At 56.4% G+C, this 16,536-nt stretch overlaps 1 protein-coding gene across 1 annotated transcript in view; it reads right to left on the bottom strand.

Annotated features, from left to right (window-relative positions):
- LOC119110007 (diacylglycerol kinase delta) overlaps positions 1–16,536 on the bottom strand; it is a gene marked incomplete in the record, with an annotated part of 47,324 nt that overhangs the window by 16,767 nt on the left and 14,021 nt on the right. Inside the window, 2 exon segments of the mRNA XM_037233755.1 lie at positions 88–224; positions 9,199–9,301. Of these exon segments, the coding sequence (XP_037089650.1) occupies positions 88–224; positions 9,199–9,301 (240 nt within the window).

Here is a 16,536-nt window from a genome sequence, read left to right as displayed (position 1 = left end):
CGGGCCGCACCACCGCCAGTGCCAGTTGGGCGTCCGTTCCGGCCCGGCAGGCGCCGGTGACGCCGACGCCGACGCCGACCGACTCACCCCGTCGTCCTCCTCGATGATGTGCTGCCCGACACTGGCCAGCGTCGTCCACTTGCAGGGCGTCGACTCGTGCGCCGCGCACCGCTTGTGGCACTTGAACTTGCACACCTCGCAGCTGAGGCCGTGAGACGTCACGCCTGGAACGAGGGAGCCGTGTCACGCACCTGGAGATTGGGCGTGTCACGCGCCTGGGGACCCGGGGCCGCGCCCGCGACGGCCGGATGCTGCGCCTGGGTTCTGGAGCGCAGGGCGGCCAGACCCGCACAGGGGATGAGGGGTCTGATCTGCAGCGAAGGACTGGTCGTGTCTGGGGTGACACAGCAGAGGCAGTCCCTCCTGGGACTTTGGAATGAAGGAATGTCACGCCCTAGTCGCGGAAGGATGGTAGCGGGGGGGGGTACGTTTTTGACGGTCGCTACAGCCTTCACTTACCCGACCAGCATTGCAGAGGAGAGGGCACAAGAAAGACCAGAGAGGAGCGAGGAGAAAGACGACAGGGACAGCCTGAGGAGGAAGCGCGACGTCCATAAATGAGCAGTGCTTTCGCTTGGAGTTCAAGCGTCAAACTCGGTACCACCTGCGCAAGTCATTGCAGCGGTGCAAGAAAAGAGCGCCCGGCACGACAACGCGCAAACACCATACCCGCTTCACAGCACTTGTATCCTAGCCCTCGCAATGTCATTTCTTCTCCCCGTGAATCGGTGTAACATCGAAGTCAACACCGACAGGGTTTGTGACGTGAGTGTGCTGATTGCAGACAGGACGGAGCGCGCCACCTACGGAGAGCAGCACAGAGCGAGAGCACGTCCGGGGCGAACCCTGCTGAGCGATCCCACTCCACACGGGCAACGACCACGGCAGTCCGACTCGGGGCAATAACGCGGCGCCAGTGGCACTGTCACTGCGCGCATCGCCGAGTGTCGAGCACACCTGCTTGTTATGGGGAAAATAACGAGGCAGGATTCGTGGAGTTGTTAATTAGAATACCACCTACGATGAACACCAGCGTTGATAGACAGCGTGTTCCTTGGAGAAAAACCACGACGCACAGAATCTGACAATTGAATCATAGCGGCTTTGTTAAGCAGTTCACAAACTGGGCCTTCGCGGGCTGCAGGAGCAGCACCACAGGCCTATCAGCAGTTGCGCCACTCGTACGTGCTTCGAATGCTATGTAACTTTATCGACGAGCGTTTCCTTAGCAGATGAGCTGGCATTTCATCTATTCCGAGCTTTGTGTACCATTAAAAATATCCTGTCGTGTACGTCTACAGGCGCTAACAACGACCGAAGAAGACTTCCCCGAAGACCTCACTTCACGAACGAGCGCGTGACAAATCAACAACGCTACTGCCACCACTGCCTGCTGCGGGGGCCGAGACGGCTCGACGTCGACATAACATCAAGAAAAAGCTGGATTTTTACTTCTATCGGTATCCATCTGGCACGACAGTGCATCGCCAGTTTGCACTCAGTGTCCATTCATGCCACGAAGGCGAATGCCACGCACCGCTGACGGTTCTTCGGGTTCGCACTGGGTTTGCGCACCGCTATTTTTTCTCCACCTTAGCCGCCTTCAAAGACCATTTTTCTGGTGCATGCGTTCGAGTGAATCTAACGGCGGTTTAACGTGTCCGCATGTTTATCAGTCTGCTGTAACTTTTCCAATTCCCGCACTCGGCATTTGTAAAAGGCACGTGATGATGCTGTGATCCTAAAGACATCACTCCATCACATCAGGTTGAGATCAAAGTCCACAGCACCAGCTCTCCGGCCGCCAGATGATTGGTTGCGTTCTCATCTGTCAACCCCCTCTGATCGAGCACACATACGATATCGTTATCAGGAAAACTACCGCTCTCGGGGGACTCCCGCGCTCGGGCGCCTGCCAGACATGTGCGACATTTATCCCGCAGATCAATGCGACGCCGAAGATCGTGGCACACGGACGTCTCTACGCCTTGTTCCACGTAGGCATTAGACACATGACCACCTTGGCTTATCCCCCCCCCCCCCCTCTCCACGCTGTCAGCGAGATACAAAAACGTTTGATAGCAACACACCATCAGGGCGGAAAGCACTGTAACATCGAGTGTTTTGCGTGTCGCTAATGAACATTGCTGCCTGCCAGTGATGAGTATGTATAACGCGTGATGATTATGTCTTCATTGTGATATCAATGTAGTATGTTTCCGCTGTACCGGTATTACAAAAACTGATACATCTAGGCATGACATCTATGTTAGAAAAGTCAAGACATAGATAGCTCAAATCTTACAAATATGCGATTATATCGACTCTGCCGAGCGCGTCACCCCAAACAATGTTCAGCGAAGGACGAAACGTTGATTATTATAACAAATATCAGGTCATGCAACATGGTAGGCTGTATCTTTTTGGTAGCACGACCTTTGGTAGCATTTTATACGAACATCGACAGGAACCTGAAGCTATCATCATACTTACTGAGAAACATCCCTTAATATTACCAACGCTGAATCCGCTGAGATTGTAAACGAAACATGAGTTAAAAATAAACTGCTTCCTAAGTTTATATATGTACATGCATACACACATACATAGATATTATGGTTATATATTCATATATGGTTATATACCGTATTATATATACATCCCTCTCCCTCCCCCTCCGCCTCCCCCTCCCCCTCCCCCTGGAAAGAAAACTTTAAGTTTTCCATCTTCATGGAATAGGGGGGTGAAAGAGTGGTAACAAAAAAGAGTGAAAATTGAGGTGCAAGAGTAGTAAATTATACGCGCTGCGTCTAAACGTTGCAGCACACCCAAACTCATCAAACAGCCCGCATTAACAAATTGAAAATATTTCGGCACACCGCTTAAATAATTGTGATATTGTCGAAAATTTACGGCGGTGCGATTGCTCGGGACGGGCCGCTGAAGCAAAAACTCGCCCCGACTGAGGCCTGAGGCCGTAACCATCTAAACGCGTACAGAAATGATTAAAATGTCCTCCAGGAAACGGGACGGGTTCGAAAGCTCCAAGACAACCGCATTTGATTGAGCTGACCCTGATACGACCCAGTTAAAAAAAGGTTCTTGACATCACACAGCACAACTGAGACCTGCCAACAGAACTGAACAGGGTGTATCCTTGCTGCGCGCGGGGTCTAAATGTGTCCCAAAGTCGGCAAACATACAGTTTCTGCAACACCGGGCGCACTGGCCCTTTACAATGGCTCATACGATGGCGCCGCATTGTATTCAACGCCACCTTCGCCGCGTCCATTCATACTGGAACGGGATACGCCGCACGGCAGCATTCATCGCGATACATGCGAAGGCAATAAACCGCCTGAATGGAGCGAAAGCCCATCAGCTGAAAACCATACATCGCCGGCGGATGTACGGTGGTCTGTCCGTCGTACCCTGATTGCGTGCTGTTGTGGGGCGGATCTTTTGTAGCCAGCCATTCAGGTCAGAATTACGGCTCAATGCTCGCAGGGCCGCTAGAGTAAATGAGAATCCCGTTCCGTTGAATACCCATCCATGTCTCGCGGGTTGACCGCAGCGGCAACATCCGCTGCAGATTCTGCCGTGATCGCTGTCAGCTGTTGTGGGCTAGAGCTGCCACTTTTACGCACACGGCCCGCGGAACGCGAGAAAAAGAGCTCACATGTATGCATCTTCTCCGTAAACCGACGACCGCAGGATCTCCTGAGAATTGTGCAAACTTCAGCTGCTGCTGGCAAGAGTTACCACCTTTTGGCTAATTTTACCCGCACTATGCGGGACTGCGGGCGCAAATGCGGAGCCTCCAGTCCGCACCAGCTGAAGACCGCAAAGTCTGCAGTGGACTTTGTAGCCAATTTCAGAATGTGAACGGGATTATCCCCGCTCAGCGGGCGACCCTCTAGCATTCTTTACCAGACCACGTAGCCAATCGAGTGCATCATTTCAAGAACTGAAACCGCAAGTTGTAAAGGAAATGATGAACCCACAAACCACATATCGTGAGGTAACGCGCAGCAAAAGCGCAGGAACTGGCTTATAGCACCATCTTTCATCAAGCATCGGGACACTGGGAACCACAGTGAACCACACTTGAAATTCTGCATTGGCGCCGTCAGTCAATCTTCCAAAGGTTCTTTGGCAGATGAAAGGTGGTTCTTGTCTGATGAAATCAATGGAACCGGTGGAGACGTCACCCTCATGACGTCACGAAGAAGCGCTCGATTGGTCGCGGCGGGCGTTCGCCATCCGCACGGCTCCCGGTAGGCAGACGCGATGAACACACGGCTACTTGCGTCACAGTTCCAAATGCAACACCAGGGGGCGCTTGTTGGACGCGACCGCCGCGGAAAGCCTGAGCGAAAAACTCGGCGTAGGCGTGCGTCTCTTCTGAACCTCAACATCCGACGCACACCTTTCACAGAAACATGGCCGCGTTGGTGCAGCAGCTCATCTCAGCACGGCGGGGAATGACCGCGTGCGTGCACCGATTAAAAGCCTGCGCCGGCGCTCTGCCGGACAAGTGCTCTGATGCCGTGTCAGGGCCTGCGCCGGCGCTCTGCCGGGCAAGTGCTCTGATGCCGTGTCAGGGCCTGCGCCGGCGTTCTGCCGGACAAGTGCTCTGATGCCGTGTCGGGGCCTGTGCCGACGCGCAGTTAAGCCAGTGTTGACGCGTAGTCACTGCGCTATTTCGCTCCTCCCTTATCGCCTGTTGGTGTTCAGCACACATCCTGCCGTCCCGTCAGCTGACGCGCCTGTTGACTGAGCGCCTCGGCGCACGTCAACGGGGCGGGGCTGGGCGTGGCGCGACCTGGCTCCACCTCTCGCGATAGCGGTTCGCTTCCTAACTAAAGATCATTAGAGCGGTCCGCTCTCTAACTGAAGGTCACAAGAGCGGTCCGCTCCCTAACTGAAGATCAGTAGAGCGGTCCGCTCTCTAACTGAAGATCAGTAGAGCGGTCCGCTCTCTAACTGAAGGTCACAAGAGCGGTCCGCTCCTTAACTAAAGATCATTAAAGCGGTCCGCTCTCTAACTGAAGGCCACAAGAGTGGTCCACTCCCTAACTGAAGGTCACAAGAGCGGTCCGCTCCCTGAATGAAGGTCACAAAAGCGGTCCGCTCCCTAACTGAAGGAGAGGCAGGGCAAGAGCGAGCTACTTCCAATCTCTCACAGGCCTCTGCATCATTCAACAGTAGTTGTGGACAGGGTTAACCATGCTGACGCCGTAACACAATCTATCGTAAAGGGATGCATTGCGCTAATTTGATCGCCGAAGTGGCCGCCACCCCGAAACAGGATCAACAGCTGGCGGTGTACGCTGGAGGGCAACACTGTTAGCTGGTGACCAGATGGTAACCATGGTTTCCACACGCACCGCGGAGGGGATCGTGGTCGCCGCCAGTGACGTTTCACTCCAGCCGCTCCAGTCCGTGCTTACCTGGACGGGGCCCATAAAAATGGTTGATGTCCAAACGCAGGAAATTGCGGCGGTGTGCCCTGACCCACTGCGTGACTTCCATTTAGTCAGGAATCTGCATCCTCCTTTACGCGGCAAAGCCGCCGCGCAGTAGTGGCCCCAGCATGGGCGTCATGCGATATACCACGTACTAACGTCACCCCGTAGTACGTGACACTTCCATCACGGCAACGTTTCGATCCACAACACAACGGCCGAACACAGTTCCCAAAATTGACAATATTCCGATTCCTACGGATCTGTTGGGTTCAACAGACTGTGCGCTTAATCTGCGCTCGCTCTAGAAGACACCAAACTGGAAAACCGCTGTAGCGGACCCACTCTCCTTAATGCAGCCGTGTACCGCTCCTGGATACGAGTTGCGGAACATGCCACGGCGGACGTAATCCATAACAGCCGTCACAGAGCTCAGCAAAGGTCAGCGGAAAGCCCGGTCCCCCGAGCACCACCCCTGCGCTGTCGCCGGAGCGTGACGCTCAGGGGACGGCACGCCCGCTGTTGGGGCGACAGCGGCCATCTGAGCGCCGGCCGCGCTCAGGGGACGGCACGCCCGCTGTTGGGGCGACAGCGGCCATCTGAGCGCCGGCCAACTGGCGCGCGGGCCTTGCTTCCCAGCGTCCGGCGGCAGACCGCAGCACGCTGCGAGCGCGTGCGGATGATCACCATACTCTGGAGCGGGGGGGGGGGGGGGAGGGGACTCACGCCCCCAGCGTCCGGCGGCAGACCGCAGCACGCTGGCGAGCGCGTGCGGATGATCACCATACCCTGGAGGGGGGGGGGGGGGGGACTCGCGCCCCCAGCATCCGGCGGCAGACCGCAGCACGCTGGCGAGCGCGTGCGGATGATCACCACACCATGCAAGAGGGGGGGGGGGGGGACTCACGCCCCCAGAGCCAATTTCGGCTGCGTGCATAAGGTTACCCATGAGACTACAAGTCCGTGTAGCCGTCCATGGGCTATCTCCGCATTATTTCACTTCTGAAATACGCTTTCCGAAATGGCCGCTATTGCCAATATAGCCAACAAGCGCACAGTATCAAATCACTGAGCTAAGAGCGAGCGTCAGTACGTCCGCATTCATTGTTTTATCCCGGTGCACAGTACAAAAGACGAACTCGGCGCCCGAGTGTGTCAAAGAGCGCCGCGCGGGCAGGGGGTCCAAGTGAGCTATGAGCGCTGAGCGGCTTACAAATGTTCACAGTGACCCGGGTCATTGTTGGGGCGAGTCAATGTCGCGCCGTTGGTGGCGTCGTTGCCGACATCAGGGACGCCACCGCTTCGCGCAGTTAGAGCACAGTTACCGCAGACCCGCGCGACAGCCTTCGACGCGATCCATATCCACCTCGTTTTTAATATCCCGCCAAACCGCCTCTCCCAATCTCCAAAGCGCGCCCACGACAGCTCTCCAAGTGACACTCCCCGGCGTGCGCCGGAGGCAGCCACCCCTATTCATGGCCAGCGAACCACAGCGCGCCCCGAGCCGAACGGCGACCACGGCGCCCGTTGTCCGCACTTTACCTCGAGCTGGAGGCACTCGCGCTATTTGCGGCGGATGGGCCGGGCGCCGCGGGGCGCGTGGGGCCGGGCGCGCGGCCGCGGGGCGGGGGCGGCACGCCTGCTCTCTGGCCGCTGTCAGCCGGACATCGACGGCGCGCGGCGCAGCGGCAAAGCCACTCCCGATTCTGAGAGACGTGCGCAGAAGTTTTGATCGCAAGACTTCGGGACGTTTCCAGTTTGCAAATGGCGGCGACCTGCACTTAAAATAGCCGCAAAATCCTCCCGAGGATCAAGGAAGTTCTCCTGACAGCTTACTGGGAGGCTTTAAAGGAGCGGCTGTTCACAGAAGCTGGATTTCAAGAGCACATTTTTATGACTCAGTGACCCAATTAGACGAATCGGGTGCAGTAAATGCGCATCACGATTGTGCACTCCGCCTAAAGTACTGTCTTTGATAATTTCATGACAGCCTTTGGTATTTCACTTGTGCGCAATGCAACTCAATCCTGTTCCCGACAAAAAGTCTTTCGATTCTTCTTTTCGCTGCTCCATGCCCTCGGGCACAGATCAGGACTAACAACGAGCAACAATGGGGCTGAGGCAAATAACTAAAAAAGAGCATGGCATGACCACGGCATGAGATGTACCTGATTTAACTGCGTCACGGACTAGCAGGACTATTGGATCACGAGGAAAGACCACTGTCAAACATAAAAACTGTAAGCCCGACATCTTTTCGCTATATCCGTAGCTAAGGGAACCACTCAGTCAGCGCTCCCAGAGCGGCCGGCGGCCGCCGGGCGGCCCCACTCAGTCAGCGCCCCCCAGAGCGGCCGGCTCCACTCAGTCAGCGCCCCCCAGAGCGGCCGGCTCCACTCAGTCAGCGCCCCCCGGAGCAGTCGGCCCCACTCAGTCAGCGCCCCCAGAGCGGCCGGCCCCACGCAGTCAGCGCCCCCAGAGCGGCCGGCCCCACGCTGCCAGCGCCTCCAGAGCGGCCGGCCCCACGCTGCCAGCGCCCCCAGAGCGGCCGGTCCCACTCTAGTCAGCGCCCCCAGAGCAGTCGGCCCCACGCAGTCAGCGCCCCCAGAGCGGCCGGCCCCACGCAGTCAGCGCCCCCAGAGCGGCCGGCCCCACGCTGCTAGCGCCTCCAGAGCGGCCGGCCCCACGCTGCCAGCGCCCCCAGAGCGGCCGGCCCCACTCTAGTCAGCGCCCCCAGAGCAGTCGGCCCCACGCAGTCAGCGCCCCCAGAGCGGCCGGCCCCATGCAGTCAGCGCCCCCAGAGCGGCCGGCCCCATGCTGCCAGCGCCCCCAGAGCGGCCGGCCCCACTCTAGTCAGCGCCCCCAGAGCGGCCGGCGACCGCCGGGCGGCCCCACTCAGTCAGCGCCCCCAGAGCGGCCGGCGGCCCGGGTCCGGGTGTGACGCGCGCCGGGCGCCAGCGGCCGCGCTTCCGCGTCCGCAGGAGGCACGCGAGCGAAGGCAAGCGAAGGCCGCCAGGAGCCGCCAGGGAAGGCCTGCCGCTGGAGGCCGGAGCGGCGGTGTATGAAACACGGTTTTTGCGCACGCCGTGTTTATTGGCCGGCGCGTGCTGTGCGTAGCGATAATACAGAGCGCCTAACGATGACACGAAGCGAATAATGAGATTTGGTTGGCTGCCTCCTCCATTCTTCACGCCCGCCGCGACCAGGTGCTGCAAGCCCGCATTTCATTCCCGCGCGCCTGGCGGCTGAAGCGTATCTGGTATGTCGTCAATGATATGCATGACGGTAATTATGAAACTGCGTTCCGAACACCTGACGGCGGCGTCCCAACTACACTACGCACGGCAGAAAAAAACACGCGCAATACCCATGGCGGGCGGGATTCAAATCGCAAAATAATTACAGCTACGCACAAAATAACGACGACCATAAACCACACCAGCGTCGCGACCAGGCCTGTAACAGGGCACCACTCCCTTCAGCGCGATGTCAATCGTCACTGACGCCGCTTGTGACACCGACCGTCCCGCCGGCAGCCCGTGCGGTGACCCAGCTCCGCCCGCTGCCCCCCGCCCCGCCCGACCCGGCCCCCGCGCGCCACCTCCCCGGCCGGAGGGCGCCCGGTCGCGCGGCCGGAGGGGTCGCGGCGGGCGCGCCCGCTCCTCCTCACCTGACAGCGCCTCCCGGCACACGTTGCAGTAGGTCGGCCGGGCGTGCGACATGACGTGCCAGTTGTGCTGGCCCGACAGCAGCGAGTGAAGGTGGTCCATGCCCTGCCGGCACGGCCAGGCGCGTCTCAGCAGGCGGGGCAGGCGGCCAGGGACCACGGCAGGCGGGGGAACCGAGCCGGACACCTCCGCAGGCCGGGGCACATCAGCCGGGCAACTCCGCCGGTCGGGGGACACGAGCCGGCACCTCCGCAGGTCGGGGGACATCAGCCGGGCACCTCCGCCGGTCGGGGGACAGGCCGCTCGACACATCCTGCCAGACCGCTCACTGCACAGCACGGACACGTCGACCAGCGGGACACCCGCTACCGCGGTCCAGCGGCGAGCCTTCATGCAAACGACAAGCGGCACAACGTCCACACATGACAATTGAGACTGCGCCCAGCAGGCTCCCATCCGCAGCCTCCCGGGCTTGCATAACGGCGTTGCTTGAGACAAACCGGCGAGTGTGCCACGCCGGGCACGTCACAGTAGATGGGAGGTGGCGCCAGCTGACCCCACATCGACGCACGTGCTGTGTCAGGACCGCTCGTGCCCGACACGGCTTGGCCGCGTACCCATCCGCGGCGCCTCTCTCTCGCCGCACGTCGGAATGATAAAAATCATATCCCGTCGCACGTCGTAATAATAAGAATAATAATATCCCACCGCATGCCGGAATACCAATAATATCCCGTCGCGCGTCGGCAATGCAAGACGGCCCGGCGGGCGCGACGTCTTGCCGCGCCGCGAGTCGCTCCGTGTGTCCGCGTGTCACTCCGGGCGGCGGCGTCGTAGCCGCTGTTGCCGTCGGCTCCCGGCAGAGCCACGCGTCATCCGGCTCCGCCCACCTGAAGAGCGACCGGCGTCACCGCCTCCGGCCGCCACCTCGGCGATCGCCACCGGTTCGCCCGCCCTTTGGACCGCCTCCACCGGCAGAGGTGGTCCATTTCTCCCGCCTTAGACCGACGTGCAACCCGGCCGTGTGCCGGGAATTCCGTAGCAGCCCAGCCCCTGTGTGCTGGGAATCCCGCGGCGGCTCAGCCCCCGTGTGCCGGGAATCCCGGGGCAGCCCGGCCGGTCAAGGCCGAGGTCGAGGTCGGCGCCGGCGGGCGGTGGGCGGCGGCCCGCCCACCCCGGACCGCGGCAGGGGCGGGCCTGGACCGAAACGACCACGGTTCCGGCGCTGCCGCGGCCCGCAGGGAGGCCGGCTGGCTGGCTGGCGCGTCTGGTGCGCTGCAGCCGATCGTGCAGGGCTTGCAAAAGCGCAATCAGCGGAATAATGGCGCGGCGAGGGGCGACGGGCGGCCCCCCATACAAATGCGTCTGATCGCGTCCGGCTCAAAAGAGGCGAGCAAGGGGTTTTAACCATGACCTCAACAGTTCCCATTGAAACAGACAAGCGAGAAAATCCAGCGCGTGAAATATTGGATGTTGCGGATTCTAGCCCCAGGACTGAACCGCCAAATAAAGTCACTGGCCGCGATCCGAATAATGGACCATTTAATCTCACCACTGACGCCAAGTGAGGACTTTTCGACGCCGGAGGCCTCATGAATGCCAAGTGGCCACCCCATCACCATTTCAATGGGATCATGCGTTCTCCGCGACGAGGCAGTCCAACCCCGTTTGCCGTTTCTGCGAAATCCGACCCACTATGGAAGACAAATTTTACATGATATTAACTGCAGTGCTGTTTTTGAGCGCGCCATGCATACCCCTACTTCTTTGTAGAACTTATAAAATGAAGGCGAATATAATGCCTGCAGGTAATGCGACATTCGACCGCCAATAACCCGACCCCCGCTGGCGGCAGCCCTCTGAAATCTTGCATTTTCCTCATCAGCGTGTGAAGACGATTAAAAAGCACACCTCTTGCCCAGATGACGTTCCTGCGTGTGCTGCGGGCGTGAGCAAACTTGTCCCCATAGGGTCCGCAACAGCAGCGGTTGGGTCCCTGTCAGTGGAGCAGCGAATAATGTTGGCTGCCGCGAGTTAATCGATGGCCAATCCGCTCGTCGCGAAGAGACGGATTAAGTGAAAACCAGAACAGATCAGCCAGTGGAAACCACACACGATTGAGTGATGACGCTAGAAAACAGTTCCTGAGCCGTGGTACATCCGTGGTACTGCACAAATGGCAGCGCATTAAACTTCAACAACGCAATACAGTTTGCCAACCAACCCCTCGGAATTGGCAACGGTCGGAAATGAAGCCTCAAACTCAAAAAAAGACACTCAAATAAAAGGGAACGTCCACCCGGGGGAACGCAGAATGTGTCGACCGCCTCATGGCTAAGGTCTTTCTTGACCTGCAAGAGCTGTGCAGGACTAAACTTGGCTCCATGAGCAGGTCATTCTGACGCTCAAAGCATCGTTGTTCATGATATCGAATTCAACCTTTTGGAGAAGCAGCATGGAGAGGCGAGAACCCGCAAGTCGGGGAAAACTGGACGCTGTAAATCATCACGACTGTCATCACACCACCCGATTCTCAAGCGAGACGCAGCTGTCGTGCTGTTATGAAACCTGGACCCCTACGCTCTGCGATGACATGCAGCTAACCACCAAGCAGATGACGCCCAGGATCATGGAGGCGGTCACAATGGCGGGCGGTGCCAAGGGGAACACGCGTTCTTCCCAAGAATCCTCTCATCTCGTTTGACATGGCCTACCGAGTTCAAATGGACCCAGTGTCCTGTCGAGCTGAGCTACACCATGACTGCCATCAAGAGTGAAAACTAGTCCACGGAGGAGTGGGCCCCACTTGAATGAGTACGTGTTCTCCCCCGTTCGTCGGCTGCTCCGCTGTCAGCAGCTGAACCAGCCTGTTCACAGTGCCGTCGGGGGCAACACCACGAACGTGGTGTGGCAGGAAACACTGCCACAAAGATCGTTTGGCGCAGGAAAACAGCCGCATCAGGATCGCGGCGGCCACTGGCACTCAGCCTGCGCTTGCCCATCTCCACATCACGTCCAGTTCGGTCCCGGTCACCCGGCGCTCGACCCGTCTCATGCCGGGCGTGCCCGAGCCGGACAACGGACCGCAGAGCTATACCCCGATGGAGCACGTGACCCTGCTGACTGGACGGCCGACCAGGCGACCTCTCGGTAGGGCGGGGAGTTCTGTTTCGCGTCAGCGGCCCCGAGTGGGTAATTCGAGACTGGTGTGCTAAGTACGTTGCACGGCCACTGGTTGCTTTGAAATTGAACGTCTGGTGACGAGGCGTTTTTAAAATTGTGCTAAGAGTTTTGCCCCACAAATTATTTGCATCAGAATTAATCGGCAACTTTCCTTGGAAAGTGTGCAAGTCTTAAATGTGAAACTGGAACATTGAAGGGTGAACAGGATTATCTGCGACACAAACCAACTCAATTTGCGATTTATAAGTGTCTCAAATAGTGACATAGCCGAACATGTGTCTTCACTACCCGGGCATCGCCGAGTGTACCAGCCGGTTTAAAGATTGCGACGGAATCCACCAAAAGAACACCGAGATAGCTCGAACCGTCATACCATTTCAATGCACCAAATCGGCTTAACAACGCCTTCCATTACACCGATTAAATTTACAGTACGTTCCATGCCAAACCTTTTATTTCGAATGTGTGCCTGCATCACCCGAGGAGCCAACTAACTCAAGATGAGGTCTCTTGGAACAAGACAAGTTACTTCTATGAAATCAACTGCTTCTCCAGCTTGGGAGGTTTAAGAGAATGAAGCGCTTGGTGCACTGCTCAGCTGACTGTGTTCCGGACTGGAGCATCACCTAGGTGACGGCACCTCATGCTTTCTGCACCCCACATTAACTACTATTATTGACGAATGCAACACACTGTCATATTCAACCACATACATCCTGCCCCCCCTCCCCCCCCAAAAAAAACAGAAGCTTTCGGAAGCGTCATTGAGCCAGCCCTGAAACACAGCACTGCCGATGCATCAGCGATACACATTACTGGAAATTCTCGAAGGTTGATAATACCGATCCGACAACGATGGTAATTCCCCAGCGAAAGCTTACCTTAATCCCGTGGCGCACACCGCATCTCTGGCCATAAAGACTCTCTGAGAACAAATCTAGGGCCACGTCGACGAGGACCGCCTTCCAGCACGATGTCGGCCTACGAAGAAAGCACGACTTCGACACCATTATAACGAATGGAACACAGGTGGAGTTTAGCCACGTCAGTGAACAAAAATCAACTGACATCCATTAGGCCGCGGACAGCTTGTCAGTTCTCTGACGTTTCTGCTGATTGGTGATAGCGCATCCGAAACTTCCAGGTCGGCGCGGGCACCCCGTTCCATTAGCGTGAGCTCGCGATCGCTTAAAACGTTCGCAACGGAACCGCAACGCGACGTGATTTCGTCCGCGGCTCAGCTCGGGGTCCGCCAAATAACGCGCAGCGTGGCATGGGAGGTCGTCGCCAAGCAACGAGCACCGTGACGAAGGCTGGAGTTTCAAGCATTACTGTGCGAGTGTTTCACAACAGACTGTGATATCTGGATGCGCTTGCTTTCGCTGTTACTCTTACGGTTGCTGGAACTACACACTCCGTGGAGTTAGTTCATTCGCTACCCGACACACGCTCAGTGGAGTGCATCTGCTCCTGGCACCGGCTACTTGAGCTCGATACCTATGGTGTGACTGAAACCAATGTGTTTGCGATGAAACCAATGTGGGAAGTGCTTTTAATGGTAATTCAACATGCACGGGGGCATTGGTGTAGCATTCATGCTCATTCGTACATAATATTGGTTTAAAATTGGCTGGTTACGAGCCCACGCCAAGCATGGTAATCGTCATCAACAAAATGATTAATTTGCAATTATATACAGTTTTCAGATAGCGATCGAAGTAAATATTTCGATCAGTCACAATGAGTCTGGTTATATATCTCAGGGGAGTTACGATGGCTCAGTCCCTCTTCTGACGATGATGATTGGGGTGTTAAGCGCGCCTGACTTCTGAGGACACTTCGTGCCCCTAATAGCTAGGGGCTACCGAGGTGTATAAATGGCCGCAAGTCCCACGTTCGTCAAGAATGGCAACAGCTGTCCGGTACCCTAGCATGCGAGAATCGCCGCTGATAAAGCCCGCAAAGGTAAGACCTGCGGCATCTCGTCCGAAATGAAGTGCTCGCTCCTCGCTGAACCGTGGGAAAGAGCGAATAACGCGACGGACCGTAAAAGGCGCATCACAACGGGGACATTTGGACCGTTCTCCACCGAGCAAAAGTTAGCTATGTGTTGCGTGCCTGTGGCCGATTCATACCTGTTGAGAACTGCTTCCTCGCGCCTCATCTAGCGTGATCCTGACGGCCATGAAGCCAGTGCTGTCTCGATCGCATTTAACTTGTTGCTTGCTGTGACGCCCCAGCAGCATGGCCAGTTCCCCGTCATAAAGGTCGCGATGTCTGAGTAAAGTTCGTTGCGGGCAAGGGTGAAGAGCGGGTGCAGGGTGCACGTGCTGTCCGTTTCGCGGCCGCGTCAGCGCGCTCGTTACGTGCGATACCCACATGGCTTGCTCTCCAACATGGGACGACAGGTTTACCAGCAAGATCCAGCGCTGTCAGGCGAACTAAAATATGCTGTATGATAGGACAAGGTGAGTTGAAGGCTGTCAGGGCCAACAGGCTGCTCAAAGAATCGGATAGGATCACGTGTGACTTGTTCCCACGAACTTCGATGACGCATAAGGCTTTATTAATTGCGACGAGCTCGGACGTGCGCACTGAGGTGTGTTTCGGCAAAGACAATGACCGAGCGGCTTGACCATTTACAAATGTAGTACCGACACCCACCTCCGTTTTAAGGCCACCAGTATATGCGGCTTGAAATCCTATGTACGACACGATATGCTGCGGAGCCTTTGATCTGAAGTCGCCTGGAGTCGCTTCTTATGCGCTGATGCATGAAAGGAAGACATCCACTTCGGTGAAATTAGCTCACACTGAGGGACCAATGGAGGCGCCACCTTAGCACGCGCCCGAGCGACCGGTTGGATACCCTTCGCCCGGGTGGAGGTAAATTTAACCCCCTGAGATCTCAAAAACTAAGAGAGCTAGACACACCAAATTCACAGGTGTGTTGGGCTGTACGTGAACTCTCTTGTAACAAAGTTTGAGGTTCCTAAGACGGGTCAGATAAGCTTTCGGGTCCAAGCCTTCGGGTCAAACAAGGTCAAACAAGGTCCAACTCCAGGTTGGTTTCTAAAGTACCCCCAGAACTTGAATACCTTTTTAAGCAAAGGAACACTGGTGCTCATTTAAGGTCAGTGACCTTGCTTGACATTTTGAAGGTCATGGTAACCAAAATCATACAAGACTGCTGAGCTCTCCATTTGAATAAGCGACAAAGATTACGTTAGGCAATATGTTCCTAAACACCACGCGTTGACCTGGGTCATTTTAGGTCAGTGACCTATGCTGGCCTTAAAGAGGTTCATGGAGAAGATGTATCACTCGGTTCCTGATATCAATAAATTGAAAATGAGCCCCAGAAACTAGCCCATACAGCAAACTCTAGAGAAATAAAACAGATTGATTTTGACTTTGGTCTGACTTTCATACGACCCTAGGTCAATAGAATTTGTTCATTCAATTGTTGAGTTGCCTAAGAAACTACCTCAGAGATGTGTGGCTTCGTCTAGCATTCTCTTGTTGCATCAGATTCAACGATTCCCTAGAAATTGTCTTCGCTGTATCCATGGCCTGACTTCGACTGCCGTAGGTCAGCGACCTCACCGGGTAGCTGAAAATCGTTGGCACTAAACAATCCGCTTTTCAGTTCTTTAAAGCTGTGCAAATTTGGCGCGGCTGCACCAAATTTTGGCAGGCCAAATGGTTTCCGAGCGGCGCTGCTGCGCTACGCCGTTCGGAAACCGTTCTTGAAAACCTTTTGGGGGTCAAATTGACCACCACCCGCGCGCGTGTTAACGCACCACGCAAACTAATATCGCTTTCTCGGAACAGCTCCTTCATCTCAACGCCAAATGGCATAGCATACGGCCTTCGGCCACTTTGAAACATGCTTTCAACGATGCGTGAAGAAATGCTCGGCGACTCGGATGGTTTGCAAATTGGGCCAGCTTCCTAAATTGTCGCATGCCAAGCATTTCCCTTTTCAGGGCCAACGCCGGTTCATTTTCTTCCACCGCGAGACCAGCAGCTTATGACGTTCTGGATGCTCCGGTTACAATGCGTAATGCGGTATGATGCACAGTGTCTAATAAACGTTTGCTCCTGCAAACGTTTTATTTATAACCGGGCGCGTGGTCATAAGTAACACATCCAGT

Source organism: Pollicipes pollicipes, unplaced genomic scaffold (assembly GCF_011947565.3).
Source record: "Pollicipes pollicipes isolate AB1234 unplaced genomic scaffold, Ppol_2.1 Scaffold_7231;HRSCAF=8579_pilon_pilon_pilon, whole genome shotgun sequence".
Lineage (NCBI taxonomy): Eukaryota > Metazoa > Arthropoda > Thecostraca > Pollicipedomorpha > Pollicipedidae > Pollicipes > Pollicipes pollicipes.
The sequence above is the reverse complement of the archived record's forward strand: the minus strand, read 5'-3'. Positions and strand labels throughout refer to the sequence as shown.